This window comes from Notolepis coatsorum (genome assembly GCF_963971535.1).
Source record: "Notolepis coatsorum genome assembly, chromosome: 10".
Taxonomy (NCBI): Eukaryota; Metazoa; Chordata; class Actinopteri; order Aulopiformes; family Paralepididae; genus Notolepis; species Notolepis coatsorum.
In genome coordinates, this window is record NC_140174.1 from 55,195,632 (window position 1) to 55,211,723 (window position 16,092).

The 16,092-nt window shown below is 44.3% G+C and overlaps 1 protein-coding gene across 1 annotated transcript in view; it reads right to left on the reverse strand.

Annotated features, from left to right (window-relative positions):
* myo1d (myosin 1D) overlaps positions 1-16,092 on the reverse strand; it is a 259,403-nt gene that overhangs the window by 41,099 nt on the left and 202,212 nt on the right. Inside the window, exon 21 of the mRNA XM_084323512.1 lies at positions 7,041-7,195. Within this exon, the coding sequence (XP_084179638.1) occupies positions 7,041-7,195 (155 nt within the window). The remainder of the gene's footprint in view (positions 1-7,040; positions 7,196-16,092) is intronic.

The following is a 16,092-nucleotide window of genomic DNA, read 5'->3' on the forward strand; positions in this document are numbered from 1 at the left end:
TACATGCATACATGAAAGACACCTATGTACATGTAACACAGAAATAAGTGTACACATACTGTAACTGAGGGGTACAATTCCCTGACTGTATTACTAGATATGATACTTACTACCACTACCTTTGTACTTAATATTCGGCCACCCAGTACACGGCATAAATATATTATCATGAACACTCTCACGTAGATGAAACGGATCCAACACAAATGTACGAAGTCGAAACAGGTCTTTATTTCTACACAGCGATGGTGTGTAGAACAAGCACTTAATCACTTAATTACATTTATGAATTGAAATAGTATGCACTTTTATGGCAAAGAGTATTCGTCGGTATATCAATAGAGAATGTCCAATCTCTGAAGGCGCAGGTGGTAAATATACGACCTGGAATAGTTAAGGAATAACAGCAATGATACTTTAATGATTATATACTAGATACACTAGAGGGGGTTAATCCGGTCGCTTGTAAGCCGACAGGAGTAGGAGGGGGGGGGGGGTAGAATCCGGCTGCCTCGTCCGGCCAAGGGTATCCCAGGTGAACCCACTGTAGTGCCGTTCAATGCGCCGGCGATCCTTGGACCACAGATGAAAGCAGGTGGACTCTTTGTGGGCCGGCTCTCTCCGGTCCACGGGGGAGAGACGTGAAGCGACCTCGTCTTGCAGAGCGTCTCCTCACCTTGCGTCCTCTCCAGGGGGGGGGGTTCCAACACACGGCAGTGTCGGGGGTCTTTATCCATGGAATAATCAAAGTATACAAAGCATAATCCGTGCCTGGGAAGGCGGGCTGTCGTCGGTAGAATAATCCGGTATACAGGTCCACTCGCTCGTCGGCTCTGGGGCTCCTCGGGTGCAGCTTCACATGGGGTCAACCACCCTGGGTAAGCAGCCAGTTCTCTGCCCGAAACGATGGGGTACTGACTACGGTAGTATTCTCACCGCACGAAGCACTATATATTAACAGACTATTATTAGCTTAATAGACTACGTCCAACTCGACGATATAGTGCCAAATATGACTATTCAAATATTAATATACACGATGTCTCAATACCGATGGTAGGCGAACTTGGCCTTACTCCCACACGTGGCGTCGCGGGGAGGCTTTACGTCTGTGACTCTATTGGAGGGTAAGAAACTGGACTGAAAAGAAAGTCCTACTTTAGTAGCGCAGTATATATACGCACTATGAACAAATAGTCCCATTAGTGGTGCGGTAGCCAGATTCCTACGCGGAACTAGGACTTGTTCGTACATGTGGAGCGGTACGTTTGAACTGGGTCTGAGGGGTATGGCAGCCTGGCACCAAGGTCTCGACCAATAGTAGAATGGAGACTATTATGGGATGTTCAGTAGGCTAGAATGGATATTCAATGCATATTGTACAAGGAATATACAAGGGATATCAGGGAATATTAGAGAATATACAAATACAATTAAATATATATATATAAATAAATATATATATTCGGTTTAATCTGGCCCTTCACAACACATACAGTAATACACACATGCATGCAAGCACAAACACACATACATAATCACATGAATATGCATGGATACACACACACTAGGGGTGCACGATATTGATTTTTTGATACCGATACCGATAACTTTCTGCTCCTCAAGGCCGATACCAATACCCGATATTTATTGTATTATAATCTTTTTTTTAAATGTAGATTCCTGTAGTTTTGACCTAACCAGATTTATCATGACATGAGCGTTACTACTATGAACAAAACAAAGCCAAGACAACAGTTTTGACTGATAAAGTGACCATATTTATTTTTCCAAATAAATATAATTTGAATCATAAAATTCACAATCCGTCAACAACTTATAATACATCCAACCTAACAAGTCACCTGCAACATCACCACCACTACAATGGTGTGTTAAAAGCCTACGACGACGCGCGAGCAGCTAAAGCTGCTGTGAATCCAAAGCCAGCTACAAAGGAACCCGCGGCACTTGTACCTATTGACGAGGCGTTTGCTAAATTAAAGAAGTTTGACAGAAATGACCCAAGGGCTCAAGCCGCTAGCTTTTAAGCAGTGCTTGGTGGTGCAAATTAACCTGGCTACTACGGAGAAGAGCCGTTCAAGGGCTCTGCTACGGAGCAATAAGCTTTAGCTGCTTGCGCGTCGTCGTAGGCTTTTAACACACCATCATGGTGATGTTGCAGGTGACTTGTTAGGTTGGATGTATTATAAGTTGTTGCCCTTTTCCCTCCTCGTGGAACTTCTGCATTGCATTTGTTACAAATAGCAAGCAAACTTTTTTCCTCTGAAACTATTCCCACACGACTGACGCCATCTTTGGTTACATCCGCGCTGCATCTGAAACTTACGTGGCTACGTCACAGCCAAGAAAGGGAGCGCTGGATTTGTGTAAAACGCCCTCTAAACCACACGCTATCAGTCGTACCACTGTACTGGCAAAACGGGAGGAGCCTACAGTAAAAACAAACGCCCTTCATCCCAATTCACCCACAACGCATTTTTTTTTTACCAAAAAATATATTATATATTATCGGAGCTATCAATAACGTTATCGGGTTTATCGGGATGACGTCATAATTGCTGATATCGGCCCGATAATTATCGTGCATCCCTAACACACACACACACATACATAATCACATGAATATGCATGGACACACACACACACCCACACACACCCACACACACACACACACGCACACACACACACACACGCACGCACAGATATCGTCTATACTCCAGGGCCCTCATTTATCAATGGTGCGTACGCACAGATATGTGCATAACCCGTGCGTACGATCATTTCTAAGCAAAGTGTGTGACTTATCAATTTGTGTGCTTGACTTTGTGCGTATATCTACGCACAGCTCCGACCGTGCGTACCTGGCGCCCGGTGGTAGAATATTATTATTGCAACGCGGAAATAAGCTTCCGTGCATTAGTTTCAACACTGGCTTGTTCTGTATGACCCGTAATTCATTATAGTTAATTGTAAAATAGCGACAGTAGTGTAATTATAACGTGCTCACGTGCGAACAATAGGTTGGCCTGCTTGTTTGGCACGGGGGGGGCAGACGCAGAACATCTCCAAATGCGATTAAATATTGTTTCAAATAAAAAGCGAAATACTATTATTTTGTGTGTCATGTTTCCAAATAAGATTGGTCACAACGAAATGCTTTCTACTTCAATTTGTTGGTTGGAATAGATGACCTCCGTTGAAACTTCACTGAGACTAACAGTCTATTTGTGAGCTCCCGCACAGACGTGATAATAATAATAATAATATAATAATAATAATAATAATAATAATAATAATAATAATAATAATAATAATAATAATAATAATAATAATAATAATAGCTTAATTTTATATAGCGCCTTTCAAGAGACCCAAGGTCGCTTTACATAGATAGGGGGGGAAATAACAAAGTAAGAAAAACATAGTGGACAGACACAACATATAAATATGATGATGGAATTCAAGTTCAAGTTTGTATTGATCACATATAGGCAGGCTACACATGGCGTAGGCTACATCATACATGGCAGTGAGATTCATTGTTCTTGTATATGCTCTCGTATTATTGTTCATATAGGCTATACCTAATACCGACATCAAAATAGATTGTATGCCTCTACAAATCATATGCAGGTAGAAAATTTACGGAAATCCATCGCGATTTGGAATAAAATTGAGGAGAACTTTAATCCCTGGGTATTAATCGAACGAAACGGGAAAAGGCAGTTATATTCCAGCACAGTCTTTATTAGTGTTTGCGCTGCCCAGGCAGCAATGGTTAATAGATATCATATCCGACATCACCGTACGTGTACATGTCTGTCAGCCTGTCGCGTATTTCTCCCATAACACGCTTCGCTCGGCTTAGTCCATTTTTCCACATTTCATGGGGGTGTTCCATTACCGTATTATGGTTAATTACGGGCGGTGCTATATGCAAATACTTAAAATCGTGCACGAGCGCGGAGCGTAGAACGAATGGTATTTATCAACACGGAGTGTGCGTACGACCCGTGTACGCACGTGTGATAAATCTGTGCGTACACACATTCTAAATTCTGTGCTTAACACTTTCAGTGCCCATCACGTCATATGACGTTTTATCAGCCCAATGCCTGAATGCCCACGACGACAATTATTGTTTTATTTTTTTATTAGCGATCTGAATTCATATTTCATCAACAGAGTCTCCCGTTGGTACACCAGCCCCATCAGCAGCTCAGAATGGAAAAAAGCGCCCCCTATCGTCTATCCCTGAGTAACTGCACGTCAGTCGCTTAGACTGACCTGGGATCAGTGATATGTAGAGGCGGAGCCAGCTGGCTCCCTGAGCTGGCAAACCGTCTGCTCAACATGGAAGTCATCGCGGGAATATATATTCACAGTAGCCAATTGATAGTAGACCGTAGTGATCGATTTTTGGAATGGCGATCAGGAATTGGAATGATCTTTTTGGAGAACATCTGATCTGAGCTAAGGAATCTATTTTATCAGTCTTGGGATAATCAGAGTTATATTCGCTGAGATATCAACGTGTCCCCTATGTGTGTATGTGTATGTGTGCGCGATCGCTGTTGAGGAAATCAGATAATCGATTTTCAGCTTGCGGCCCCAGTGTGCATACGTACACATATACTATCGATAATCTAGCGTTTATTTGAAAACTATTCATAAATAGGCCGAAAACGTTTTTGTGTATTCTAGAATATTCCAGTAAACGTCTTTTATCATGGAATCTTTTTATTTTCCTTGAAAACGAGGGCTTTTCAAAATGCTATAAAACGAAAATGAACCGATAAAAAAACAATGTTGACTGGAAACGAGTCATTGATAAGCGACGGGCAGATTAGACACATAGCCATAATTTAAAACATAGATTAGGCGTTATTAACGCTAACATTGAAGTGGATGGTGGGCATTCAAGCACTAAATCGTGCGCCCCCCTGCTGGCACTGAAAGTGTTAAGAACAAAAATAGAACACTTTCTAAGAATTGTTGATAAATGAGGGCCCAGACCTCAGCATGGATATGACAGAAGACCAGAGGTTATCTTTGACATGACTAAACCAGGAGGATGGCCATCAAGAGCAGCCTGAAACGTGCTTATCAAAGCAAGAAGCCAACAGATACATAACGTTATCAACTTGATTAAAAGGTCAACCCTAAAAAGGAGTGGTTATGAATTGGATTGAAACGCCGCGTATCCGTTTCCCTGCACAGAGTATGCAGTTTAATATATTATCTCAAGAAAGATATCGTAGTACTGTGTGCTGGACCTGTGTAGATTACAGGGACCGATTAGTTGCCATCACTGCAAAATGTGCTGGGTGTCTAATGTTTGCTGGTAGTTTTAATACGCTTACCACAAAACTATTTCTCTCTCTAAGATTGTGACAAAGAGTGCTGTGCTGAGCTGAAGGCAGTTGAAGGAGAGGACATTGTTTTGGGAGCCAGGACGGTGGTAGCTCTTACATGGACCTTGAAAAAAACTTCATTTGACGTAATTTGACGTAATTTCAACATGGCCAGCCACACCTTATGAATGTTAATGTTGTTATTAGCTGTTTTAAGAGTACATTTGTAAGGATATTAGCTAGAGTATATGTCATTGTAAGCTGCCCGAGATGTTTAGCGTGAGCATCCGTGTTTTTCAGACCTTGTAGCTCTAACAAAATAATCATTGGATGAATTGATTACTTAAATAAATCGTTAGTCGATAGCAGACTATCAGTGTATAAACTGAAGTCCAAGATAAAATCTCTTATGGGATGAACTGTGAACTGCACTGAACTGAACTGAACTGAGCTAAACTGGGTTAAATAGGGGATGGTTTCTATTAATGTGGATATTCTGGGCTCTATAATCCCTGCACCATACAGTAGGTCAACACAACACATCTGGACCAATAATACTACCACTACACATTTACTATTGGCCTAGATTAATTAGACTAAACTCTACTGATCAGAGCTGATTATCTAAAGTTATTACATGGCGTTTTAACATTCGCCAAAATGCTTGATTGTGATTGGTCAATAGCACTCGGTTGCCCCTGACAGCGGTCAGTTATTTCTCGATAATTCACCGCTGTCATGGGCAACGCGCAATAATGACCGCTGTTAGGGGCAACAGATCGCTATTGACCAATCACAATCAAGCATTTTGATCGCAGTCACGAAAGCTAAGCATTACCATTATGCACAGCTGCACTACATCAGTGCAATCGGCGATGACAGAGGAGCCACAGAACAACTGCGTCTGCATTTGATCTCGTCTTGTCGATGGTGTAAAATGAATTCGGTTTATTGTTAGTAAGTTAGCCATGTAATAAGCGGGATAATGTATAGCTATACTCGGTCATTGTCGCAAAATAATTGACCTTCACTGCGTTTAGAACACCTCGGCTGCGCCTCTGTGTTCCAGAACGCAGTGTCGGTCAATTATTTTGCATACATAATCCGTTGCATCCATTGCAAGTATGGCCGGGAATCAGAAATACAGGAGACTGCCAGTCTGGTTATAAAAAAAATCTATTATGAGCTCATAGGAGAGAGAAAATACAAAATGCTGTTCAGTGTGAAAATATAGTCTGTCTCAGGGGAGTAGAGGCACCGCTTAGATTACATACTGCAGAAATCCAACTGAAGTCAGTAAGTGACCTGGGCACGTGGGCGTAAAGAGTCAGACACAACATTGAGTGTGCCACGGGTCAGGGGTCGTGGCCAAATTCACTTCTCCAGGATTTCTCACGACAATAGGAACCCTGGTATCAAGGTTTTCCATGATCGTATAAGAACCCTGTTTCCAAGGTATTCCATGACCACATAAAAACCCTGTTTTCAAAGGTTTTCAATGGCCTTATAAGAACCCTGATTCCAGGGTTTTCCATGACTGTAAGAACCCTGACTAAAAGGATTTCCATGACCTTATAAGAACCCTGTTTTCCAGGGGTTTCCATGACCGTAGGAACCCTGATTAAAAGGTTTTCAATAACCGTATAGGAACCCGGTTCCTACCTTTTGAAGTGGCTGTGCAGGGTGCCGACCAGCTCCCCGATGCGGCTCTCTGTGGCGGGTACCATACCCTGTAGACACACCACCAGGTCCCTGCTGTCCTTAGTGTGAAATACCACCAACTGGTCCTTCCCTGGAGACACACTCATGCCTGTCACCTGGGAGAGAGACACAGAGAGACAGAGACAGAGACAGAGACAGAGAGAGAGAGAGAGAGAGAGAGAGAGAGAGAGAGAGAGAGAGAGAGATAGATGGGGGAAAAGTGGGAAGGAGAGACAGAGAGGAGAAAGAGATAGAGGATAGATGAGTTTACAACCACATACTGTACAAATACACACAGTTGCAGATGTACAGTACACGTATATAGTATGCACCATGCATAGACTCAAACCTATTACACACAACCACAAGCATATACACACAGTGTCACACGCAAATACAAACATACATAGAAACGTATAGATAACCACACACACGCACGCACACCAGGGAATTCAAGCGGGTACAACAGAGGACATGAATTCGCTGGGGTTTTCGAACTGCAATCTATCACCCCTCATTTGGCTGGGAAGTACAGAGCAGGGACCGGGGGACTTCAAACACACTGGCACATTCAGCGGAGGGACAGACAAACCCCCAAGGACACAACAATACACTGGCCTTTTATTAATCAAAGGAATCAGAAGTTTGATTTTGACAAATAACTGGACATGTAATGTGAATTCTGCAATGAGACATTTGCAAGTAGTGAGAAAAATTGGATGTGAAAATACTGCTTCATAAAAATAGATACAATGAGATGAGATGGCCACCTTTGGTAAAATGTGATATATACTCTTACTATACTCATCATTACACAATTATTGGTGGATTTAAGTAAAACTGGAAGGGATCTCAAGTTACATTTTAGAAAATATAATGAATTGTACCGGTACTTTGGAAATATTCAAAAGGAATATATACCTTTTATTTTCTTTAATGATATCCTTTAAAGAGATTATCTGGTATCTATTGATGTAGCTGGTTCTCCCCCAAAAGATTAAAATCAATGTTATGTGTGATTATTGATCAGGATCCTTGAGGATCAATCAAAGGTTTTTAAATCAAGGCCTACTTAACCCAGCTACATTTAAATGGACCAACCGATCCAAGTGAGGAATCCCAGTATTGTGCCAGAGCTGTTTAGCTTCACCGTTGACACAACGGGATGTCTTAAATAATCTTGCAGGTAAATACACTGTGGTGGTTGAAACCAGGCCCAATGTTTCCCAACCTATATCTTTATTTATTTTACTCAGGTCAAATTCTCTTCTGCTCTCATTCATTCTCTCTCTCTCTCTCTCTCTCTCTCTCTCTCTCTCTTCTATTCTCCATTCAGGAAAAATATTACTTGATTTTGTTGTGGGGGGGATTATAGAAATAGAGCTTAATTTTTAAATTAGAGGTATACATATTTAATAGGATTCTGATTGATGTTTGATTTTAACATGATGTTTTAATGCGGGTTGCATCTGCACCAGTAAAGTAATTTCATAATAAAACGTCCTTCCTTTTCGGTCCCCTTTTCTCTACTTTCTCGTTCTTTCACCTCTACCCCTCTACCTACTTATTCCTTCATTTCTCTCTGATAGAATTCATCATATCATATCATACCTCCTCCCTCCCCCCATCTCCATCAGATGAAGACGGAGTGAGACAGGTCTCTATGTTCATCAGATGAAGACGGAGTGAGACAGGTCTCCATGTCCATCAGATGAAGACGGAGTGAGACAGGTCTCTATGTTCATCAGATGAAGACGGAGTGAGACAGGTCTCCATGTCCATCAGATGAAGATGGAGTGAGACAGGTCTCCATGTCCATCAGATGAAGACGGAGTGAGACAGGTCTCCATGTCCATCAGATGAAGACAGAGTGAGACTTACATTTACATTTAGTAATTTAGCTGACGCTTTTATCCAAAGCGACTTACAAGTTTTGTACAACAAGACATCAGGAAGGGTACAATTCTATCAGCTGAGTAACAATGTTCATCAAAGTGTTGAGTGCTACAGTGTAGGTTAGTATATTAGGACAAGTGCATGCCAGTAAGGTTAGTTAGGGTTAGAGTTTATTATAATACTTTTTTTTTATATTTTTTTCAGATAGGGGTTGAAGAAGTGCGTCTTTAGTCGCCGAGGCGCTACGATGACGAGGCGCCCCCCCACCACTCTGTCCCTCTCCCCTTCGAGCGATGAGCCGTCTCCATAATCGCAATGAATTACAGGCCCAACGCAGCGTCGCCGCCGTCGCTGGCAACCCGCCCACACTTAATTACACAGGGCCAGTTTGCATTTACATTCATATTAAAGGCTTAATTGATTGGAACGAGACTCATTGTCTTAACGAGTTGGGTAATGATATACACTGATTCTTGTTCTCGCTCTCTCTCGCTCTCTATCTGAATGCTCTCTTGCTCCGCATTCATGGAAATGTTGTTTGCTTTTGTGAAAATGCCATGCTGTGCTGTATAATGGAGAGAACGTCAGCGAGTGAGTCAGTGAGTGAATGTGTTCTGGTCGGGTCCATTCCCGTTCCAAGGTTGCCATGGGAATATGGATCGAGCACCAGGGTTCCTGCGTTCTTAAGAGAGTCAGTTGCCAGTTACATAACATAACCTTACAATCCCTTGGAGACACAGAGGGAGGGTGACAAGAGGAGGGAGGGAGGGAGGGAGAGAGAGAGAGAGAGAGAGAGAGAGAGAGAGAGAGAGAGAGAGAGAGAGAGAGAGAGAGAGAGAGAGAGAGAGAGAGAGAGAGAGATGGGGAAAAGTGGGAAGGAGAGAGAAAAATAAAGGGACAGGGGAAAGGGAGAGAGAGAGATTGGAGAGAGACAAAGAGATAAAGAAAGAGGAACAGATAGAGAGAGATTAGAGAGAGACACAAAGAAAGAGGGGTGTCTGTGACTAAATGGATGCAGTATAATGAGGCAAGCTGGAAGACCTCTCTCACTGTGGGGCCACCACTTAGCCTGCTAGAAAACTGTCTGCTTGAAAAACATATACACCACTATTAGGTAACACATAAATGTTTGCTTTTCATCATTAAGGCCACTGTCTAAAAAAAACCTCAGCACAGAACTAGGCAAAATCTGCATATGGCTCGCTGATAACAAACTATCATTACAGAGTCCATTCTCTTCGGTTCAAATAACAAACTCAGCAAGACCGACGGCTTCTCAGTTACAGTGGGTGACAATATTGTCACAAGGAAAGACGAAATTACCTACCTGGGTTCCATCCTAGAGGCAAATCTTTCCTGTGACAAAATGGCATCCAATGTAATAAAAAAAGTCAACCAACGAACTAGATTCTTGTACCGGATCTCCTCTCTGGTAAACAAGAATACCCTGAAGACTCTGGCAGGAGCACTCATTCAAGGGTACTGCGACTATGCGTGCACCTCATGGTACCAAAGCACCTCAAAGGCGCTTAAAACAAAATTACAAACATCACAAAACAAACTGGTCAGACTACTACTTGACCTGAACCCCAGAACCCACCTCACCCCTGCCCACTTTGACAACCTAGGATGGCTTAGAGTAGACGACAGAGTACAGCAACTTGCAATGGGCCTGGTCTACAAGATACACTATACGACCGGGGTACCCATGTACATGTCAAAATACTTCCCAAAGGTCAGTGAATACCACAACCACTACACCAGAGGAAGCTCAACAAATCATGTAAAACCCAGATTCGGCTCAAACAAGGGACTAAACACGTTTCGCAATTATGCCACAACAATGTGGAACGCCCTACCCAAAGCTGTAAAGGAATGTGAATCACTACCCACATTCAAAACCGCTCTTAAAGAGCACCTATGGGAGGCTGCAATTCGAAACTGGTAAATGCCCAAAACCCCCACCACCTCCTAATAGACAGTCTCCTCCCCACCGCATGTATATATTCCCTCCCCGCCGTATGTATATTTCTCTCCCACCCACCCATCCCCTCCTAATGTACAGTCCCCTCACCATCATATGTATATACTCTGTCAGGATCTAGGGGTAACAGTACTGTATATTTGAATACCGTTTATGTCACAAATGTATCAGTACTAAATACCTATATGTCCCTATGTCATAAATGTCATGTATGTTGTGTATGTCATAAATGTCTATATGAATTGAAAATGGGGGACCCTGATGGAAACAAGACAAACGTCTTTCTCAGGTCTGCATCCCCTTAACAATTGTATGTATTGAGCCGTACTGTATTGTACCCATTCTGCAATCTGTTAAATAAAGTTTTCATTCATTCATTCATTCACACTATGATAGCAGCATGCTGGAGTTGTTGGGAGTTTTGAGGTGGAGAAAAAGCATGATTAACTGATACAGATTAAGAGAAAGAGAAAAAGTTAATTCAGATGTGTGTAGTGGTTAAGACTAGGGATGCACGGATCCAACTTTTTCAGTCCCGATACCGATACCTGGGCTTTGGGTATCGGCCGATACCGAGTAACGATCCGATACCCATTGTTCAATTAATAAACTGTATGCCTCACTGTGTGGAAAAGACTGGGATCCTTCTTTTGTGCAAGGAAACATCAGGCTTGACTTAAAACATTACTTTCCTAACTTAGTGAAACAAAATGTAACAAATGAACACATATATATGATATAAATGTACTGAATTGTTATTTATTATTTTATTTATTATTATTTAAAGAAATATTATAATAAAAAAAGAAATCTGCCATACATTTTTTTTAATCCGATACCCGATCCAGCTATTTTAGTCATATCGAGGCCGATATCCGATATCAATATCGGAGCATTCCTAGTTAAGACCCCTTGCCTCTGGAAGCAAAGGTACCCCTGCAGGCCCGGGGTCAAATATCACCAGAACCGTCACTCCTGTGTGCTACCCATACTCTGTCTCCCTCTCAGCTTTCCTCCCGTCTCTGTGTCTCCCCTACTCTGTCTCCCTCTCAGCCTTCCTCCTGTCTCTGTGTCTCCCCTACTCTGTCTCCCTCTCAGCCTTCCTCCTGTCTCTGTGTCTCCCCTACTCTGTCTCCCTCTCAGCCTTCCTCCTGTCTCTGTGTCTCCCCTACTCTGGCTCCCTCTCAGCCTCCCTGCTGTCTCTGTTTCTCCCCTACATTGTCTCCCAGCCTTCCTCCTGTCTCTGTGTCTCCCCTACTCTGTCTCCCTCTCAGCCTTCCTCCTGTCTCTGTGTCTCCCCTACTCTGTCTCCCTCTCAGACTCCCTGCTGTCTCTGTGTCTCCCCTACATTGTCTCCCTCTCAGCCTTCCTCCTGTCTCTGTGTCTCCCCTACTCTGTCTCCCTCTCAGCCTTCCTCCTGTCTCCTGTGTCTCCCCTACTCTGGCTCCCTCTCAGACTCCCTGCTGTCTCTGTGTCTCCCCTACATTGTCTCCCTCTCAGCCTTCCTCCTGTCTCCTGTGTCTCCCCTACTCTGTCTCCCTCTCAGCCTTCCTCCTGTCTATACACTAGTCTGCCCACTCTCTCTGGAAAAAAAGAGGGGGACAAAAAGAGAGAAAGAGAGTGAGGAGAGTGTGAGTGAGCGGTCCGATCACAAATAAGCCCCGCTGGGAATGGAGAGGTAAGCACACATGCAGGAGAGCACGTTTGTGCACATGCCTGAACAACACCAGACATCAGCTGATCTGCCCGTACCACTCCGTCTCCATGACAACACTGTCTCCGGGGGGGGGGGGGGTTGTCATGACAACGGTTGCAAAGCGGAAAGCGGGAGAGAACGAGAGGAAAAGAGAGCATTGGATGGAGATGGGGATGGATATAGGGAGAGGTGGGAGGAGGGAGGGAGGGAGAGGTGGAAGGAGGGAGGGAGGGAGGGAGGAAGGAAGTGTGTGAGGGAAAAAAAAGGAAGACAATTATGTGAGAAAGCGAGGGATGAGGGGGAGGAGATACAGAAAGAGAGAGGAAGAGCAAGAAAGAAAAACGAGTGGGTGGGATGAGGCACTGATGAAAAACAGATACCTTTTGCTTTTTTCCCCACCCCACAATGTTCCGTTAATTGTTCTCAGGGGGGGTCTTGGGGGGCGATTGGCAGAGAGAAGACATCTAACTAATATATATTAAGGCTGTCAAAGTTAACGCGGTATTAACGCACAATTCTATTAACGCCACTATTTTTTGTAACTCACAATCAACTTTTTAGAAGAATTTATTAGATTTTTTATAATTTTTTTTAAATTTTTTTTACTAGACTTCACTCAGGTGTATTATTGATACTCTCATTGATACTATGTTTGTTTCTGACTTAAAGTGTGTGTGTGTGTGTGTGTGTGTGTGTGTGTGTGTGTGTGTGTGTGTGTGTGTGTGTGTGTGTGTGTGTGTGTGTGTGTGTGTGTGTGTGTGTGTGTGTGTGTGTGAAAGATAGAGAGAGTGGGGGGGGGGTGAGAGAGATGAGGAAAGGGCAAGAGAGAAAGAGAGCTGGGAGCTGTGTGTGAGAGAGAGGGGGGGGGTGTGTGAGTACTCAGCCCTTGTGTGGGTGAATGTAACAAGTTCCTAACATTTTCTTTCCCCTATTATTTCAAGCACACTTTATTCATCGTTTTAAATTATTATTTTCTTTTAAGTTATTTTGTGCATCACTCTGTTTTGAATTTGATGCAAATTTGCAATGCATGAGGGTCATCCTTTTGTGTTAAATGGCTGCATAAAGCAAGCATTTGTTGACTCATGTTGATAAGAGTATTACAACTTGGAACTTGAAAAATATCCGTTTAAAGTAGATACAAAAAAAATGTATGCAATTAATTTGCGATGAATCGCGAGTTAACTATGGACAATCATGCGATTAATCAGATTAAATATTTGAATCGATTGACAGCACTAATATATATATATTGCAGCGAAGGCGTATGAATCCCAGTTCAGACAGGCGCTAGCAGCTCCTCTCACTGCTACCACAGAAGTGTAGAGAGCCAGTCAGTTCAGTCTGGGCCCTACAACCTCTCCTTCCCCTCCAGCGCCGCTGTGAACACACAGCAGGGGGGGCTGGGTTTAAACACACAGCAGGGGGGGCGGGTTTAAACACACAGCAGGGGGGGCGAGTTTAAACACACAGCAGGGGGGGCGGGTTTAAACACACAGCAGGGGGGGGCGAGTTTAAACACACAGCAGGGGGGGTTGGGTTTAGCCTGCGCTGTGAACACACAGCAGGGGGGGCTGGGTTTAAACACACAGCAGGGGGGGCGGGGTTTAAACACACAGCAGGGGGGGCTGGGTTTAGCCTGCGCTGTGAACACACAGCAGGGGGGGCTGGGTTTAGCCTGCGCTGTGAACACACAGCAGGGGGGGCTGGGTTTAAACACACAGCAGGGGGGGCTGGGTTTAGCCTGCGCTGTGAACACACAGCAGGGGGGACTGGGTTTAAACTCACAGCAGGGGGGGCGGGTTTAAACACACAGCAGGGGGGGCTGGGTTTAGCCTGCGCTGTGAACACACAGCAGGGGGGGCTGGGTTTAGCCTGCGCTGTAAACACACAGCAGGGGGGGGCTGGGTTTAGCCTGCGCTGTAAACACACAGCCGGGGGGGCTGGGTTTAGCCTGCGCTGTAAACACACAGCAGGGGAGGCTGGGTTTAGCCTGCGCTGTAAACACACAGCAGGGGGGGCTGGGTTTAGCCTGCGCTGTAAACACACAGCAGGGGGGGCTGGGTTTAGCCTGCGCTGTAAACACACAGCAGGGGGGGCTGGGTTTAGCCTGCGCTGTAAACACACAGCCGGGGGGGCTGGGTTTAGCCTGCGCTGTGAACACACAGCAGGGGGGGCTGGGTTTAGCCTGTGCTGTGAACACACAGCAGGGGGGGCTGGGTTTAGCCTGTGCTGTGAACACACAGCAGGGGGGGCTGGGTTTAGCCTACGGCGTATCAGCGTTAATCAACAAGCAGCTAACTGCCCTTGACCCCGCCTCCCCCTCCTAATCGATGGTTTCCCGTTACGCTCCGCAACTCCCGGGCCTCAGTACAAGCTTCATCTCATCCCTCCTCCTCCTCCTCCTCCTCTCTTCCTGATCTTTCACCTTGACTGATTCTCTCACCCCCTGCTGTTTGACATTTACGGCGTAATATGCGGCGGTGGTGTTATGGGGAAGGTGGAGATGGTGAGGCATCATACATTCTGCTGAGTGTGTGGAATATGACGGCCCCTCCCCCACCCCGAGTCCAGACTACCCTCCTCCACCTCCCACTGTACCGGTCGCTCCCCGCATGCCTTCTGTATGAGACAGGGCTCCATCTTACACTGGGCATGTGTGTGTGTGTGACTGTGTGTGCAAGTGTAGCCACAAACGCATACTGAACCTGTGTATTGGGTGATTTGATCTGCAGATTTGGATAAAGCATTTAAAATGTGTGTGTGTCTGTGCTTTACATCTTTGAACAAACAGCCAGTCTTCGTCGGGGGAATCCTCTCCTCTCTCCTCATCTCTCTATTTTTCCTTTTCAGTCATCCTATTAAAATTCCAGATGCAGTGCTAGATAGATAGATGGATAGTTAGTGTGTGCGTGTGCGTGCGTGTGTGTGTGTATGTGTGTGTGTGGTGTCCATCTCTGTCCTCTCTCGTTCTCCCCAGACACTCAGTCAGATTGAACACGGCAGTGTCTTGTCACAGTTGTCACAACACACTAGAGCTCATTCCTCATTCATTTCAGCAGGACAGGGGATGGGGGCTTACCGCCCCAAAAGATGGATCTAATTTCCTTCTCTCTCTTCCTTCTCTCCGCCCAAAGGTCAATGTTCCAGGTATAGAAAGACTTAAAGGAAAGGAATTGCATTGCTAGCATTTGGTCCGACTTGATTTCACGTCAGCTATTGTTATCAACAAACACTGCAAATAAACGGAAAATAAACTTGGATACATTTTGAAGGTTCATGTTTTAAGTTTGAAAAGGTTTATATGCCATTATTTCTGTTCTTGGCAGAAGTGCAGAGTTGGTTAAATACATTGGGTGCATTCGGGAGGGGGAGGGGCTTGTTGCATAAAAGATGAGTTTCTGAGGAAAAGGCAGGGTGTTTTTGGAAAGTGATAC